This window comes from Scyliorhinus torazame, chromosome 25 (assembly GCF_047496885.1).
Source record: "Scyliorhinus torazame isolate Kashiwa2021f chromosome 25, sScyTor2.1, whole genome shotgun sequence".
Lineage (NCBI taxonomy): Eukaryota > Metazoa > Chordata > Chondrichthyes > Carcharhiniformes > Scyliorhinidae > Scyliorhinus > Scyliorhinus torazame.
The window spans coordinates 29,772,038-29,790,780 of NC_092731.1; the positions used below are offsets into that span (position 1 = coordinate 29,772,038).

The 18,743-nt window shown below is 56.8% G+C and overlaps 1 protein-coding gene across 1 annotated transcript in view; it reads left to right on the forward strand.

The window, feature by feature from the left end:
• LOC140402533 (gremlin-1-like) overlaps window positions 1-18,496 on the forward strand; it is a 136,275-nt gene extending 117,779 nt beyond the window's left edge. The window contains exon 2 of the mRNA XM_072490388.1: window positions 17,993-18,496. Within this exon, the coding sequence (XP_072346489.1) occupies window positions 17,994-18,485 (492 nt within the window). The 5' untranslated portion in view covers window position 17,993 and the 3' untranslated portion in view covers window positions 18,486-18,496. The remainder of the gene's footprint in view (window positions 1-17,992) is intronic.
• Window positions 18,497-18,743: the final 247 nt, after the last annotated feature.

Consider the following 18,743-nt stretch of genomic DNA (forward strand, 5'->3'; position numbering starts at 1 on the left):
GGCAGCACGGTAGCATTGTGGATAGCACAATTGCTTCACAGCTCCAGGGTCCCAGGTTCGATTCCCGGCTGGGTCACTGTCTGTGCGGAGTCTGCACGTTCTCCCCGTGTGTGCGTGGGTTTCCTCCGGGTGCTCCGGTTTCCTCCCACAGTCCAAAGATGTGCAGGTTAGGTCGATTGGCCATTCTAAATTGCCCTTAGTGTCCAAGATATGCCCTTAGTGTTACTGGGGTTATGGGGATGGGGTGGAGGTGTGGGCTTGGGTAGGGTACTCGTTACAGGGGTCGGTGCAGACTTGATGGGCCGAATGGCCTCCTTCTGCACTGTAAATTCTATGTTTAAGTCACCAGCGCTTGAACAGAAATATCAAGGTTGAGGTACAATCCAGTGCTGAGGGAGTGCTGCACTATCCCAGGTTCTGCCTTTCAGGTGAGACATTAAACCCAGGCTCCATCTGACTGCTCACATGTGTAGGAGCGGTTTCAATACCTGTGTATTGAGTCAGCTTCCACGTGGGGTTATTCCCTGTGGGCTCAACTCAGTACAGAGCGGAAAAGACACATCGACAACCTGGACAAGATGGTTATTTAATCAAGCTTGTTACGTGTACACTGAAACCAGACCTGGATATCTGTCAAGATCTGTTCTACTGAACAAAGATCAGAACGTAGTACTTACACAATGTTCAAAAATCAATAGCCCACCACCATTGGATGCGATCCAATCCCTGAAGCTGCTACATTTAAACGTATCCAAGAGAATTGCAAGCAGTGTTTAAACTTCACCCAATAGAATTGCAAGCAGCGCATGATTGAACCTCATCCTGACAGCAGTGCTTACTAGTAATTTGCTGTGCATTCATTGTCTGTGAAAAGCAGGACAGCAAAACCCACATCCTGGATTGTTTCACAAAGACAAGGGCCGGGATTCTCCCCTACCCGGCGGGGCAGGGGGTCCCAGCGGGATGGAGTGGCGTGAACCACTCCGGCATCGGGCCGCCCCAAAGGTGCGGATTTCTCCATACCTTTAGGAACCAAGCACTCGTCGTGAGGGGCTAGGCCCGTGCCGGAGTGGTTTCCGCTCCACCGGCTGGTGTGGAAGGCCTTTGGTGCCACGCCAGCCGGAGCGGAAAGAACTTCGCCAGGCGGCGGAAGTCCACGCATGCGTGGGAGCATCAGCGGCTGCTGACGTCATCGCAGCGCATGCGCAGGGGGGGTGTCTCTTACGCGTCGGCCATCACGGAGGCTGTGGCCGAGGTGGAGGGAAAAGAGTGCCCCCACGGCACAGGCCCACCTGCTGATCAGTAGGCCCCGATCGCGGGCCAGGCCACCATGGGGGCAACCCCCCGGAGCCAGATCGCCCCATGCCCCCCCAGGACCCCGGAGCCTCGCCCGTGCCGCCTAGTCCCGCCGGTAAGAGAGGTCGTTTGATTCTCGCCAGCGGGACAGGCATGACAGCAGCGGGACTTCGGCCCATCGCAGACCGGAGAATCGCTGGGGAGGGCCCGCCAACCAGCGCAGCGCGATTCCCGCCCCCGTTGAATATCCGGTACTGGAGAATTCGGCAACCGGTTGGGTCGGGATTCACGCTAGCTCCCGGCGATTCTCCGACCCGGCGGGGATCGGAGAATCCCGACCCATATATCAGGGGCGAAATTCTCCGTTATCGGCGGAAACTCCGCCGATCGGCGCAAAAAACAGCGCAAATCCCACTTGCGTCACGTCATAAAAATGGGCCGATAGTCTGCGGCCCGAAATGGGCTAGCAGCGACGTAACGGGATCCGCGCTTGCGCAGTGGTTCACGCCGTGCAGCGTCATACGCGCTGCACGGCGTGACGGCTCATAAGGCCGTGCAGCTCCCCCCCACCCGACCGGAACAGCCGACCGCAACACCCGACTTGATGGCTGGCCGTCGCTCAGCCCCGAGGTTCGAGTCACGCGATGTGGAGGCGCTCCTGGATGCGGTGGAGCAGAGGAGGGACGCCCTGTATCCCGGGCACGGCCGCAGAGTTGCCCCACGCCACAGCCGGCGTCTGTGGAGGGAGGTGGCAGAGGCCGTCACTGCTGTGGCCCTAACACCACGGACAGGCACCCAGTGCCACAAGAAGGTGAACGACCTCGTCAGAGCAGGCAGGGTGAGCGTCCCCCATATCCCCCATATCCCCCATATCCCCCATATCCCCCCTCCCCCATATCCCCCCCTCCCCCATATCCCCCCCTCCCCCATATCCCCCATATCCCCCATATCCCCCCTCCCCCATATCCCCCCCTCCCCCATATCCCCCCTCCCCCATATCCCCCCTCCCCCATATCCCCCCTCCCCCATATCCCCCCTCCCCCATATCCCCCATATCCCCCCTCCCCCATGTCCCCCATATTCCCCCCTCCCCCATATCCCCGCCTCCCCCATATCCCCCATATCCCCCCTCCCCATATCCCCCCTCCCCCATATCCCCCCTCCCCCATATCCCCCTCCCCCATATCCCCCCTCCCCCATATCCCCCCCTCCCCCATATCCCCCCTCCCCCATATCCCCCATATTCCCCCCTCCCCCATATCCCCCATATCCCCCCTCCCCCATATCCCCCCTCCCCCATATCCCCCATATCCCCCCTCCCCCATATCCCCCCTCCCCCATATCCCCCATATCCCCCCTCCCCCATATCCCCCATATTCCCCCCTCCCCCATATCCCCCATATCCCCCATATCCCCCCTCCCCATATCCCCCATATCCCCCCTCCCACATATCCCCCCTCCCCCATATCCCCCATATCCCCCCTCCCCCATATCCCCCATATCCCCCATATCCCCCTCCCCCATATCCCCCCCTCCCCCATATCCCCCCTCCCCCATATCCCCCATATCCCCCCTCCCCCATATCCCCCCCTCCCCCATATCCCCCATATCCCCCCTCCCCCATATCCCCCATATTCCCCCCTCCCCCATATCCCCCATATCCCCCATATCCCCCCTCCCCCATATCCCCCCATCCCCCATATCCCCCCCTCCCCCATATCCCCCCTCCCCCATATCCCCCATATCCCCCCTACCCCATATCCCCCCCTCCCCCATATCCCCATATCCCCCCTCCCCCATATTCCCCATATCCCCCATATCCCCCTCCCCCATACCCCCCCTCCCCCATATCCCCCCTCCCCCATATCACCCCCTCCCCCATATCCCCCATATCCCCCCTCCCCCATATCCCCCATATTCCCCCCTCCCCCATATCCCCCATATCCCCCCTCCCCCATATCCCCCCTCCCCCATATCCCCATATCCCCCCTCCCCCATATTCCCCATATCCCCCCTCCCCCATATCCCCCCTCCCCCATATCCCCCCCTCCCCATATCCCCCCTCCCCCATATCCCCCCTCCCCCATATCCCCATATCCCTCCTCCCCCATATCCCCCCTCCCCCATATCCCCCATATCCCCCCTCCCCCATATCCCCCCCTCCCCCATATTCCCCATATCCCCCCCTCCCCCATATTCCACATATCCCCCCTCCCCCATATCCCCCTCCCCCATATTCCCCCCTCCCCCATATCCCCCATATCCCCCCTCCCCCATATTCCCCATATCCCCCCCTCCCCCATATCCCCCCTCCCCCATATCGCCCCCTCCCCCATATCCCCCATATCCCCCCTCCCCCATATCCCCCCTCCCCATATCCCCCATATCCCCCCTCCCCCATATCCCCCCCTCCCCCATATCCCCCATATCCCCCCTCCCCCATATCCCCCATATTCCCCCTCCCCCATATCCCCCATATCCCCCATATCCCCCCTCCCCCATATCCCCCATATCCCCCCTCCCCCATATCCCCCATATCCCCCCTCCCTCATATCCCCCATATCCCCCCTCCCCCATATCCCCCATATCCCCCTCCCCCATATCCCCCCTCCCCCATATCCCCCCTCCCCCATATCCCCCATATCCCCCCTCCCCCATATCCCCCCTCCCCCATATCCCCCCTCCCCCATATCCCCCATATTCCCCTCTCCCCATATCCCCCATATCCCCCATATCCCCCCTCCCCCATATCCCCCCATCCCCCATATCTCCCCCTCCCCCATATCCCCCCTCCCCCATATCCCCCATATCCCCCCTCCCCCATATCCCCCCCTCCCCCATATCCCCATATCCCCCCTCCCCCATATTCCCCATATCCCCCATATCCCCCCCTCCCCCATATCCCCCCTCCCCCATATCCCCCCTCCCCCATATCCCACATATCCCCCTCCCCCATATCCCCCATATTCCCCCCTCCCCCATATCCCCCATATCCCCCCCTCCCCCATATCCCCCCTCCCCCATATCCCCATATCCCCCCTCCCCCATATTCCCCATATCCCCCCTCCCCCATATCCCCCCATATCCCCCCCTCCCCCATATCCCCCATATCCCCCCTCCCCCATATCCCCCATATTCCCCCCTCCCCCATATCCCCCATATCCCCCCTCCCCCATATCCCCCCTCCCCCATATCCCCCCTCCCCCATATTCCCCATATCCCCCCTCCCCATATCCCCCCTCCCCCATATCCCCCATATCCCCCCTCCCCCATATCCCCCATATCCCCCCTCCCCCATATCCCCCATATCCCCCCTCCCCCATATTCCCCATATCCCCCCCTCCCCCATATCCCCCCTCCACCATATCCCCCATATTCCCCCCTCCCCATATCCCCCATATCCCCAAGTGAATCCAGCCCTAACCTTAACCTCTGCAATGCACGCGCAACCGATGGCGTGCATTCATATACCTGCCTAACACTGTTGCCTTTTACCCCTGCCACCACCCCCCCCCCCAGGAGAAGCGCGCACACAACAATAGGGAGCATGTGAGGACTGGAGGAGGGCCCGCTGATGAGAGGCCACTGACCGTACACGAGGAAAGGGCCCTGGAACTGGCTGGCGGACCTGAGGACCGGGAGGTTGCTGATGCAGAGGTCGGGGCCCCACGAGCAAGTGAGCCACCAACAGCCCGTCCCCATATCCCCCCTCCCCTATATCCCCCTCTCCCGTATCACCTGATCACTGCCTGATGTCTAACCATGCATGCTTCATTGTGTATCGCAGGACCAAACGTCCAGGCACCCATCCCCGCAGATGCAGACCGCCCGCAGGATGCCCCTCGGAGACCACGGGAGACGGAGAGACCCGCACCCTCCAGCATGCGACACCCGCAGGATGCCCCTCCGAGACCACGGGAGACGGAGAGACCCGCACCCTCCAGCATGCGACGCCCGCAGGATGCCCCTCGGAGACCACGGGAGACGGAGAGACCCGGACCCTCCAGCATGCGACGCCCGCAGGATGCCCCTCGGAGACCACAGGAGACGGAGAGACCCGCACCCTCCAGCATGCGACGCCCGCAGGATGCCCCTCGGAGACCACGGGAGACGGAGAGACCCGAACCCTCCAGCATGCGACGCCCGCAGGATGCCCCTCGGAGACCACGGGAGACGGAGAGACCTGGAGCAACAGGGAGACGACACCCCCGTCACGTGCGGGAGCGACCACCCAGCGATGAGGGGGGCAGCCACAGGCCCCCGTCACATCCGAGCCAGGACACCACTACCCGGGACAGCACTACCCAGGACACCCCCACCCGGGAAGACGAAAGACCGGACAGTGACTCAGAGTGGATGGGTGGAGACGAACCCCCACCCCAAAGTGCCATGGAGTCAGAGTGGGACGAAGAGCACGACACAACGCCACTGCTGTCACCAACACCCTCCACCATCGCAGAAACACTCACCACGGTTGGGCACTTTAGTGATGAGGCGTCTGGTACACTCACTGGTGCGCACAACACAGCCGTCCCGGTACAGCAGGTGGAGGTAGGAGCAGCAGAGGGACCGGGCGGTCGGAGGGCAGCCCAGGCCAAGCGGACATCTGCCTCCCAGATGGATCCCGGGTTCCTGCAGTTACCACACCCACACATAGATCCGATGCAACCACCGACACGGAGACGAGCGAATAGGGTGACGGGTGGCTTGCGGCGGCTGCGGTCGCAGGTGGAGGAGTCCACCCGCGTCCAGGAGCTGGGAGTGGTCCCGGTCATGCGTGCCACCCAGGCTGACACCGCACGGGTGGCGTCCGCGGTGGAGGCAATGGGTGCGACGGTGTCAGACATGGGGAACGGTTTGCGAGGCCTGGGGCCTTCCGTGCAGGCGGCGTCTGTGGCCCAGGAAATGGCTGCCCTCTCACAGGAGGCCATGAGCCAGTGCCAGCGCCAGATGGCAGAGGCGCTCAACGCCATAGCCCAGTCTCAGCAGGCCATGGCCCAGTCTCAGCAGGCCATAGCCCAGTCTCTGCAGGCCATGGCCCAGTCTCTGCAGGCCATGGCCCAGTCTCAGCAGGCCATCGCTGAGGGCATCGGCGCCAGTGGCCATGTGCGAGCTGGCGTCGCACTGTCGCAGACAGGGTTCGACAACCCCCTGGGCTCCATGGCTGCAAACCTGCAGACCCCTGTCGATACCAGCACGGGCCTCCAGGACTGGCAGCGCCAGATGTCGGGGGTGCGTCGGATGGCCAGTCCGTTCGCATCCCCCACCCATGTAGAGGCCTGGGGGCCATCGGGCACCCCGAGGGAGGAGGAGGTGGTGTGGTCCGTCCCGGCTCCCTCTGTAGGGGAGGTCCCGGTACACCGCGACACCTCGGACTCCCCCCCTTCCGTCCCAGGTGCATCGGGTGGGCAACGGGCAGGACAGGCTGGCAGCTCGCCATCCCAGTCGTCCGGGCCGCAGCCTGGCCCATCTAGGCCAGGACGCCCCAGGAAACGGCCGCCAAAGGGATCCAGTGTCAGAGGGCAGGAATCACAGGAGTCCACCTCCAGTTCTGCTGTACCGTCTGGGGAACCACGTAGACGTAGTCAAAGGGCCCGTAAGGCCAAACAATTAGACACTGAGTAAGTTGGCACGGGTGCAGGGCACAGATGAGTTTTAGGCGCTAGGGCACGTGCATGAACTCCTTTGGTTATTAAAGTCAATGTTACACCTACCGAAGCTGCCTTTGTGCTCTGTCCAAAGTGTGCGGGGGTGTCATGTACGTTGAGCGCAAGTGTGTGTGTGAGGGGTGGTCTTACCTCAGCCCCAGGTGAGTCTGCCCCCTTCCCCCTGGGCCGCCATCAACATCCCCCGGGCAGAGGACGGGACCGTGCGCTGCAGTGTCACAGCCGCATGCAGGGATGGTCCGGGTGGATGGTGGTACTGTGGCCATGGGTCAGACATAGTCCAACGATGTAGAGCCAGGAGCTCATCGGAGGCGGGTTGTCATCATTCTCCATGGCCTGCGATAGACACGTGTCCACCCGCAACTGGGTGAGCCCGGCCCGTTGTGCCGCCGGTGGATCGGCAATTGGGAGTGGGGGGGTGGTGTGCATGCGGGTGGGGTGTGTGGGGTTGGGGAGGGGGGTGATGGTGCTGGGTGGATGGATGGGTGGGGGGTGTGGGTGGTCGGCTGTTGTCATGGTGTGCGGTCTGTGGCCATACTACCCGATTCCCACGCCCATCTAGTCAGTGAAGCGGGCGTCTATCAGTCTGTCCCGTGCCCGCTGGGCCAGCCGGTAACGGTGGACAGCCACCCGTCTGTGTCTACCCCGTCTGCCCTGACCATTGCCCCCATCCCCCTCATCTGGGGAGGACTGGGCCTCTTCCTGCTGCTCCTCCACTCCGCCCTCCTCTGCCTGCGGCACATCGCCCCTCTGCTGGGCTATGTTGTGCAGGACGCAGCACACCACAATGATGCGGCCGACCCTATCTGACCGATACTGGAGGGCGCCCCCAGAGAGGTCCAGGCACCTGAAACGCATCTTCAGCACGCCAAAGCACCTCTCGATCACTCCCCTTGTCGCTACATGGGCATCATTGTAGCGGTTCTCCGCCTCATTGCGTGGCCTCCGTATAGGCGTCATCAGCCACGATCGCAATGGGTAGCCCCTGTCGCCCAGCAACCAGCCCCTCAGCCGGGGATGGCGTCCCTCGTACATGCCGGGGATGGATGACCGCGACAACACGAATGAGTCGTGTACACTGCCTGGGTAACGGGCGCAGACGTGCAGGATCATCATGCGGTGGTCGCAGACCACCTGTACGTTCATCGAATAGGTCCCCTTCCTATTAGTGAACACGGCCCTGTTATCTGCAGGTGGCCGCACGGCGACGTGCATCCCATCGATCGCGCCCTGGACCATGGGGAACCCGGCAATGGCAGAGAAGCCCACGGCCCGGGCATCTTGGCTGGCCCGGTCCACGGGGAAGCGGATGTAGCGGTGCGCCATGGCATAAAGGGCATCTGTCACTGCCCGGATGCACCGATGCACCGATGTCTGCGATATGCCGGACAGGTCCCCACTCGGTGCCTGGAATGACCCCGTTGCATAAAAGTTCAGGGCCACCGTAACCTTGACGGACACGGGGAGAGGGTGTCCCCCGCCAGTGCCACGCGGTGACAGGTGTGCCAGCAGGTGGCAGATGTGTGCCACGGTTTCCCGGCTCATCCGGAGTCTCCTCCTGCATTCCCGGTCCGTGAGGTCCTGGTATGACTGCCGGGGCCGGTACACACGGGGCGCCCTCGGGTGCCTCCGTTGCCGTGGGGCCGCGACGTCCTCCTCCCCCTCCTCGTCCTGTCGGTCAGGTGTCCCTCCAGCCTGGGCGGCTGCCGCCTGCCCCTCTGCGGCAGCCTGCGCCGCCTCTCTGGCACGCTCCTCCTCCTCCTCCTCCTCCTCCTCCTCCTCATCCAGGGCAACATAGACATGAGCGGCTGCCACCACGGCGGCCAACATCGCTGGATGATCTGAAAACATGACGACCTGGTGGGGGGGAGGGGAACGACGACATGTCATCATTGCCCATATCCCCTCCTCCCCCCAGCCAGGTGGCATGGACCGCATGGGTCCAACTGTTGGAGGCTGGCACCTGGCCAGGTGGACCAACTCATTTGCCCTCCCATCACCCACCCCGGCACGGACCCCCTCCCCAACCCCCAACCTCCACCCCGGCACGGACCCCCTCCCCAACCCCCAACCTCCACCCCAGCACGGACCCCCCCCCAACCTCCACCCCGGCACGGAACCCCTCCCCAACCCCCAACCTCCACCCCGGCACGGACCCCCTCCCCAACCCCCAACCTCCACCCCAGCACGGACCCCCCCCCAACCTCCACCCCGGCACGGAACCCCTCCCCAACCCCCAACCTCCACCCCGGCACGGACCCCCCCCCCCAACCTCCACCCCGGCACGGACCCCCTCCCCAACCCCCAACCTCCACACCGGCACGGACCCCCTCCCCAACCCCCAACCTCCACCCCGGCACGGATCCCCTCCCCAACCTCCACCCCGGCACGGACCCCCCCCCAACCTCCACCCCGGCACGGACCCCCTCCACAACCCCCAACCTCCACCCCGGCACGGACCCCCTCCCCAACCTCCACCCCGGCACGGACCCCCTCCCCAACCTCCACCCCGGCACGGACCCCCCCCCCAACCTCCACCCCGGCACGGACCCCCTCCCCAACCCCCAACCTCCACCCCGGCACGGACCCCCTCCCCAACCCCCAACCTCCACCCCAGCACGGACCCCCCCCAACCTCCACCCCGGCACGGAACCCCTCCCCAACCCCCAACCTCCACCCCAGCACGGACCCCCCCCCAACCTCCACCCCGGCACGGAACCCCTCCCCAACCCCCAACCTCCACCCCGGCACGGACCCCCCCCCAACCTCCACCCCGGCACGGAACCCCTCCCCAACCCCCAACCTCCACCCCGGCACGGACCCTCCCCCCCAACCTCCACCCCGGCACGGACCCCCTCCACAACCCCCAACCTCCACCCCGGCACGGACCCCCTCCCCAACCTCCACCCCGGCACGGACCCCCTCCCCAACCTCCACCCCGGCACGGACCCCCCCCAACCTCCACCCCGGCACGGACCCCCTCCCCAACCCCCAACCTCCACCCCGGCACGGACCCCCTCCCCAACCCCCAACCTCCACCCCGGCACGGACCCCCTCCCGGCACTCCCCCGGAGCCCAGCCTACTCTAACCACCCCCCCCCCCCACCCCCGCCGCACACACACACAAGCCGAGACACACCTCTCCTCAGGCAATCAGTCTGCGGCCACGCCATTTCCTGCCCAGAGCCAACCCCCCAGGCCGTCACTCACCTCCTCGCTGGTCGGCGTGAGCCTGGAGCACCGGGTCACGCCGATGAAAAGGAGGTTTGATTGACGTCGACGTGAACGGTCATCACGTCGACGGGACTTCGGCCCATCCGGAAGGGAGAATATCGGCAGGCCGAAAATCGGCTGCCTTGCGCAGACCCGTGACATTCTCCGCGGCAGCGGCGCCATTAACGCCCCGCCGACTTTTCTCCCTTCGGAGACTTCGGCGGGGGCGGGGGCGGGATTCACGGCGGCCAACGGCCATTCTCCGACCCGGCGGGGGGTCGGAGAATGACGCCCCAGAAGTGACGTCCTTTTGGTCAAGTTAGCTATCCTAAATCACATTTGATTACTTATTACTGCTATAATAATAATAATCGCTTATTGTCACAAGTAGGCTTCAGTGAAGTTACTGTGAAAAGCCCCTAGACACCACATTCCTGCGCCTGTTCGGTGTGGCCGGTACGGGAATTTAACCCACGCTACTGCCTTAGTCTGCATTACAAGCCAGCTATTTTGCCCACTGTGCTAAACCAGCCCCATATGTCCTAAAAATACATGTTTAATGGTTAATAATGATTACTCAGTACACTGCCTATAATTCATCTCAATCCTTAATAAAGTAACTTATGTAAAACTACTCTAGTGGCATGCTAACGATTCAGTTTTAAGAGGTATCATCGCTGAACCCCCCCTTCAACGTGGATGCAAAAGAGACCATGGCGGAATCGCCAAGAAGAGCAGGTGAGTTCCCCCCGGCGTCCTGCCTGATACTTGTTCCCCAATCGACATTACAGCTCAACTGGCCACTACCACCTTCCTCTTTGTGGAAGTTTGCTGTGCACAAATTGATGACCGTGTTTCCGACATCACAATAGTGATGCCACTTCAAAAATATTTAATTTGTTGCAAAGCACTTTGTGGCATTTCATGGTCATGAACTAGTCTTTCGTTTCTCACTTTTTTAAGAATGGAGCACTGCTTAAAGCGATGGCTCGCAACAAAACTGCGTAGCTCTGGAGCAGAGAGGGATCTGGGTGTCCAAGTGCATGAATCACAAAAGGCGAGTATCCTGGTACAGCAGGTCATTAGGGCGGCATGGTAGCACAGTGGTTAGCATTGTTGCTTCACAGCTCCAGGGTCCCAGGTTCGATTCCCAGCTTGGGTTACTGTATGTGCTGAGTCTGCACGTTCGCCCAGTGCCTGTGTGGGTTTCCTCCGGGAGCTCCGGTTTCCTCCCACAGCCCGAAGACGTGCAGGTTAGGTGGATTGGCCATGCTAAATTGCCCCTTTGTGTCCAAAACGGTTGGGTGGGGTTACTGGGTTACGGGGATGGGGTGGAGTCGTGGGCTTAAGTGGGGTGCTCTTTCCAAGGGCCGGTGCAGGCTCGATGGGCCGAATGGCCTCCTTCTGGACTGCAAATTCTATGATTAGGAAAGCTAATAGAATGTTATCGTTTACTGTGAGGGGAATTGAATACAAAAGTAGGGAGGTTATGCCTCAGTTGTACAGATTGGTGAGACCACATCTGGAGTACTGTGTACAGTATTTGTCTCCTTATTTAAGGAAAGATGTAAATGCGTTGAAAGCAGTTTAGAGAAGGTTTACTCGACTACTACCAGGAATCAGCAGGTTCTTTTATGAGGAAAGGCTGGACAGGCTGGGCTTGTAAGAGGCAACATGATCAAAACCTTTAAGATCCTGAGGGGTATCGACAGGGTGGACGTGGAGAGGATGCTTCCTCTTGTTAAAGAATCAAGAGCGAGGGGTCACTGTTTAAAAATAAGGGGTCGCTCATTTAAGACAGAGGAGAGGAGAAATGTTTTCACTCACAGGATCGTGAATCTCTGGAACTCTCTTCCTCGAAAGGCAGTGGAAGCAGAATCTTCGAACGTTTTTAAGGCAGAGCGAGATAGATTGTTGATAAGAAAGGGGGTGACCAGGCAGAAGTGTAGGTTGAGGTTACAATTGGATCAGCCATGATCTTACCAAATGGTGGAGCAGACTCGATGGGCCGAGTGGCCTCTTTCCGCTCCTAATTCGTAGGTTCGTATGCATAACACAACATTCCTTGAGCCGTCTCCCTCTATTCCCAGCCTATCCCTGTGTTTGTCAAGATGCCTTTTGAACACCGTTAATGTATCTGCTTCCGCAACCTCCCCTGGCAACACGTTCCAGGCACTCACCACCCTCTGCGTAAAAAACCTGCCTCGCACATCTCCTCTAAACTTTGCCCCACAAAACCTATGCCCCCTGGTAACTGACCCCTCCACCCTGGGAAAGAATGCCTGCCCATCCACTCTATCCATGCCCCTCGTAATCTTGTTGACCTCTATCAGGTTACCCCTCAACCTCCGTCTTTCTAATGAAAACAGTCCAAGTCTATTTAGCCTCTCCACACAGCTAACAGACCAGGCAACATCCTGGTAAACCTCTTCTGCACCCTTTCCAAAGCCTCCACATCCTTCTGGTAGTGTGGCGACCAGAATTGGCCGCAATATTCCAAGTGCGGCCTGACCAAGGTTCTATGCAACTGTAACATGATTTGCCAGTTTTTATACTCAATGCCCAATGAAGGCAAGTATTCCGTATGCTTTCTTGACTACCTTGTCCACTTGTGTTGCCACCTTCAAAGACCTGTGGACCTGCAGGTCCAGATCTCTCTGACTTTCTGTATTCCTAAGATCAAAGCTCCTCAGATACTGAAGCAGTCTTTGTCCCTATGTGGCAAATCCCAGGCATCCTTAAGGCCTGCATTGAAAAGTGGCAAAGGTCATCTGTGCCATGCAAGTGACATGAAGGTCTCCAACAAGAGAGAATGTAGCCCATTGCCCCTTGATGTTAAATGATAGTAACATTGCTGAATCCCCCACTATCAGCATCCTGGGGTTACCATCAATCAAGAACTCATCTGGACTCACCATATGAATGATAATGGAAGTCGCCATAGCCTCCAAGGATCATAGGCTGCTCTCCCCTTTTGAGAGAGTGCTGACTGGTAGTGATTTAACCTGAGGGTCACCAAAATTCAGGCGAGGGGCAAGATTGAGAAGGCAGCACGGCACGGGAATTGAACTTGCGTTGTTGACGTTGTTCCGTATCTCATCCTGCCAACTGAACTAACTGACCCCATATAGGTACTGTGGGTACAAGATCAGATCAGAAGGTGAGCATTCTGCGACATAACTAAAATGTCTTTTCACCACCTCTAAGACACAAGTGCGATGGAATATTCTCAGCTTGCCTGGACAAGTGCGGCTCCAACAGCACTCAAAAAGCTTAGCACCACTCAGGACAAAGCAGCCCTGCTTGATTAAGCATTTACTCCCTCCAGCGCAGCCACACATAGGAAACAGTGTACAAGATGCACTGTAGCAACTCACCAAGGCTCCCTCAGCAGCACCTGCCAAACCCACAACCTCAGCACCTAGCAGGACAAGGGCAGCAGATACATGGGGATCACAATCACCTGCAAGCTCACCTTCAAACCAAATGCCCTCCTACTGCACTGTAGGGGTTCAATGATTCTATGATCAACTGGAAGACCTGCAGGAACTCACCAAGGCACTTTAGGCAGCACCTTCCAAACCTACGACCACTACCATCCAGAAGGACAAGGGCGGCAGATACATGGGGACACCACCACCTGGAGGTTCCCCTCCAAGTCACTCGCCATCCTGACTTGGAAATATATCAGCCGTCCCTTCACTGTCGCTGGGTCAAAATCCTGGAACTCCCTCCCTGGGAGCAGCTTTACTTCTGAGTTTAGAATAAATCTGTTCAAACCTCCCGCTTCGTATCTCATGGACTGTGACAGACACATTGCAAATAAGCAAAGGGAACAAATCGCCGGTTTCATTGTGGGTCTTGCAAATCACATTCCAGCGAGCTTGTTTCTCAGAGCTAGCTTGGAGGTTATGGGCGCACAGGGTATCCGCAGCCCATGTGGTCGGGACTGGGTGCAGATTCCCGACATAAAATGGATACTCCAGCAGCAAGTGCATTACACCATAATCGCGCTACCCCCCAATTTCCTAACTAATCCATGCCTGTCAATCAATCCCCCTCCCCCAAAGACCCGTCTGAGGAACAGCAAGCAAGAATTCCCAGCAATTACGTCGGTTTTTAAACACCAAAAAGTTAAGCCCAGTCACTTGGGCAGCTGCAAATTCAGTTTTCAGGAGTTTTATTTTGATTTATTTTTCATTTGTTCTTGCTTTGAGACCTTTGCTGTGTTTTCTGTGGCTCTTGAATATATTTTTATGCCATTGGCCTAATTCACGTTTCACTGAAAAACATTCCTGTTCTCAACCTTGAAAACTTCAAATATAATTTTCCACGGTTAGCATTTGCATTGATGTCATGTGGGGGGCGGTGGCCCTGCGGTATTGTCGCTGGTCTAGTCATCCAGACAGCCAGGGTAATGCTCTGGTGTTCAAATCCCACCACAGCAAATGGCTAAATTCTTTGAAACGGACTCCCTTGGGGTGTACCAGAAGGAATTTTCTATTTTCTTTCGCGGGATGTGGCCGTCGTTGGGAAGGCCGGCATTTGTGGCCCATCCCTTGAACTGAGTGGCCTGCTCGGCCATTTGGGAGGTGTCGTGGGAGTGTCCCTTTAAGAAATGTCTTATCACATGGCTTCAGTGATGTCATTGTGTGGGTGGAGCTGGGCTGTGGCCCTGGGAGTTGGTTTTATTTTTGCTTTGGGTTTGGAGCTGGTTTGTGGCTCTGAGTTTTTACTTTCGTTTTCCATTTGGCTGCTGTAGACTCAGACAGAGAAGTCTGTTGGCCTGTCTCTCTATTTTCAATTTTAAAGAGTTATTCCAAGGAGGAAACCCAATGATTATGGTTACCTTCTGTTTTTGGTAAAAATACTTTTTTTGGTTTATGGGATCTTGGTATTAAATTGGAACAGTTAAGGGGTAATTCATTAAGGGTTATACTTTTGTCATGGGAGTGTCCCTTTAAGAAATGTTTTTGTCTTATCACATGGCTTCAGTGATGTCATTGGTGGGTGGAGCTGGGCTGTGGCTCGGAAGTGAGGTTTACTTTTGCTTTGAGTTTAAACTGGTTTGTTCTGCACAGGTTCAAAAGAAGCGTCTCTGTATCTTCATTTTGAAAGCTGTTTTCAGATTACTTGACAACTTAAAAGAAATAATAGCTTTCTGGAAGAAATTCAAACCTGCTTTTTTGGAAAGGAAACAAGAGCATCTATACCAGGTCTTGAGTGCTGTGTGCTGGGCCACACCTTTGAAAAGGGGGCACTGGTTTATGGGCTCTTATTATTAAATTGGAACAGTTAAAGGGGGGAATTTATTAAGGGTTATACATAGAGTACTGTAGCTGTGTGGGGTCTTTATGTTTGTAGTTGATAATAATGCTTACTCTGTGTGTCTGTACAAATGTTAACTAAATCCGTAGAATAAAGCTTGTCTTTTTGATAAAAACACCTAGGAATTCTGTTGAATAACATCTGAAAAGCAGGCTCTTGGTATCCAAAATCAATAAACAGTTGTAGGTCAGGTGAACTCCATGATATACTTTGGAGTTTTCTAAACCCTGGTCCATAACAGAGGGCAGTTAAGGATCGACCACATTGCACGTAGACCAAGCCAGGTAAGGGCAGCAGATTTCCCTTGTGTAAAGGGCGTCGGTGGATCCAGGTGGTTTTTTAAAAAAAACAACAATCAACATGGTCACTATTACTGAGACCAGCGTTCAATGCCAGACTTTTGTTTGAATTAATTGAATTTAAATTCCACCAGCTGCCGTGGTGGGCTTTGAACCCGTGTCCCCAGGGCATTAGCCTGGGCTTGTGGATTACCAGTGACATTACCGCTACACCACCATCTCCTCGTCACGCCAATAATGCTGCCATTATCCTCACCCAGAGCAAGCTATTGCACTCCCGCACTCACTGAACCGCTGTGGTTCCTAATCCATCAAAGCCTCAGTTATAACATTCTCATCCCTGAATTCAAATATCTCTTCTGTGACGTGACGCATTTCTACTTCTGTTTTCTCCTCCAGCCCCATAATCATCCAAGATATCTGTACTGCTCTAATTCTGTCCCTCATGTGCATCCCTCATTTTAATCACTCCACCACTGGTTGTGACGTCTTCCGTTGCCCAAGCAGTGCAGGAACGGAGGAACCACTGAAATTATCGAAGGTGGTAGAGCAGATTGAGAAAGCAGTTGATAACACATTTTGGATCAATATAAACATAGAATACAAAAGCAAGGCAATTTAGATAAACCTGTATAAGGTGTTGGTGTGGCCTGAACTGGAATATTAGCTGAAAAAAGAAGTGATGGCCATTCGCTGGTTCATTCCTCAAGGCAATGCCTTGGCCAATCAAAGTCAAGCTGCCTGGTTTAAATTTTCAATGCAAATTTTCAAACAATGCTTGGCAGTTAACTGTTAGTCGCCATCTACTGGTGCATTCTCCATGGCAATGCCTACACCGATCTCAATGCATTTACCAACCAATCAGCACTCTCTCCTCTCATACAAAATAAAACTGTTATTCCCCCAAACATTATTATTAGTGCGAATTGTCCTGATGAATGTAAGATGGAAAGTTCGACAAAATGTCTTTCGTCATCAATACACCAAATGACTATTAATAATAATAGCTTATTGTCACAAGTAGGCTTCAATGAAATTACTGTGAAAAGCCCCTAGTCGCCACATTCCAGCGCCTGTTCGGGAAGGCCAGTATGGGAATTGAACCCGCGCTGCTGGCCTTGTTCTGCATTACAAGCCAGCTGTTTAGCCCACTGTGCTAAACCAGTCCCCACATTATGAATAACATGACAAAGGTGACTTGTTTAGGGTCTGGAATACAGTACCTGAGAGTGTAGTGGGGGCGATTCAACTGACGCTTTCAAAAGAGGATTGGATAATGATCTGAAGAGAAAGTGGTGCTGAGTTACAGGAAAAAGGCGGGGGAGGTTAGGTGAGTTGATCCTGCCGACAGCCAGCACGGGCATGAGAGGCCAAACGGACTCCTTTTGTGCTGCAACCACTCTATGATTCTGAGCCTCCCCAGCTCTCTGTCCTCTGTTTTAAGACCCAGCTTATAACCTTCCTTATGGTCACCAGTCCTAATCGATCCTTATATCAACCTTTCCTTGCAATCATCCTTTCAGATGCTATGTGGCCATCCTGCCAAATTAATAGCCAATATAAATGCTAGTCATCATTGTCGAAAGGAAGGCATTGGTGGGATGTTACAGTTCACTCACAGAGTCTGAGTTTCTGCGGCTTTTTTCATGCATGTCGCAGTCTGGAGCTTTGGATGGTGATGGCAGGGGCTCCAACATTCTTTCCATCGCATGGCTGACCAGGAATCTCCCCCCCCCCCCCCCCCACTCTTACTGTCAGTCATTGGCCTGTGTTGGAAGGACTTACAGGTCGGTAATCAGCCTGTTTGGCCGTGTTGTGGACGCACCTTCCTTGACCATCGAGTCCTGGGGTGGGACACAAACCCGGCGCTTCTGGCCCAGAGGCAGGGACACGAACCCACTCCACCGCAAGACCGCCAAACGGAAGGAGCGGAATAAATCTAAATCAATACGATAATGGATGTCCCTTTCAGTGGGGGTTGGTTTGACTATTCTCTTGGCAGATAACTTGTAGCATAGTTCTTAACGAATTTGAGTGGGATTCCTTCATGTACTGATTTCAAACGAGAGTTCAAAAGTAATTTGATGTGAGCATATTAATCAGCACACAACTAATCCAAACCCCCCCTCTTAGGTGCCAATAGTGCTGCTCTCATCAATCTCCCTAATGTTCTTTCTGTTCTTTTTGCAGGATGTTTTACACTGTTCTGGCTTTATTAATCATTTCTGGACTTTCGTACAGTGAAGAGGCTGCTGATCGGGTGGGAGCCCCTGGCGCTGTTCCCTCCCCGGGGAAAGGACACCGCGGAGACCTGGGCCGGCCGCGGAAGGCGAAGGATAAGGAAGACGTCCTGGACTCCAACCACGCCGCCTTGCCCGTCACTGAGCGCCGCAACGTGCGCAGGGACTGGTGTAAGTCCCACCCGCTCATCCAGACCCTGAAGGAGGATGGCTGCATCAGCCGCACCGTCATCAACCGCTTCTGCTATGGGCAGTGCAACTCGTTCTACATCCCCAGCCACGAGCACGGCGGCGAGCCTTTCCGCTCCTGCTCCTTTTGCAAGCCCAAGAAGTTCAACGCCGTCACCGTCACTTTCAACTGCCCCAGGCTCCGGCCCCCATCTAAACGTCGGCGGATCCAGCTGGTGAAGGAGTGTCGCTGCATCTCCATAGACTTGGATTAGGGGTTGGGGTATGGGGGTGAATGGTGTGGTGGGGGGGGCGGGGGGGGGGGGGGCCTGTTGGTGGTGGCGGGGTTGGGGGGAGTTGGAGAAAAAGCTGCTGTCTGTTTTCAGAGTAGCACTTTATAAACCTGGGAAATTGGCCATGAGGGCCAATAAAAATAACAGGCAGGAGCAAACCAAAGTGGGGTACAAATGTCGCCCATTGGGCGGGGGTGAACAAAAACACGTTCATGCTGATGGCGACTGTGTAAAGATGTC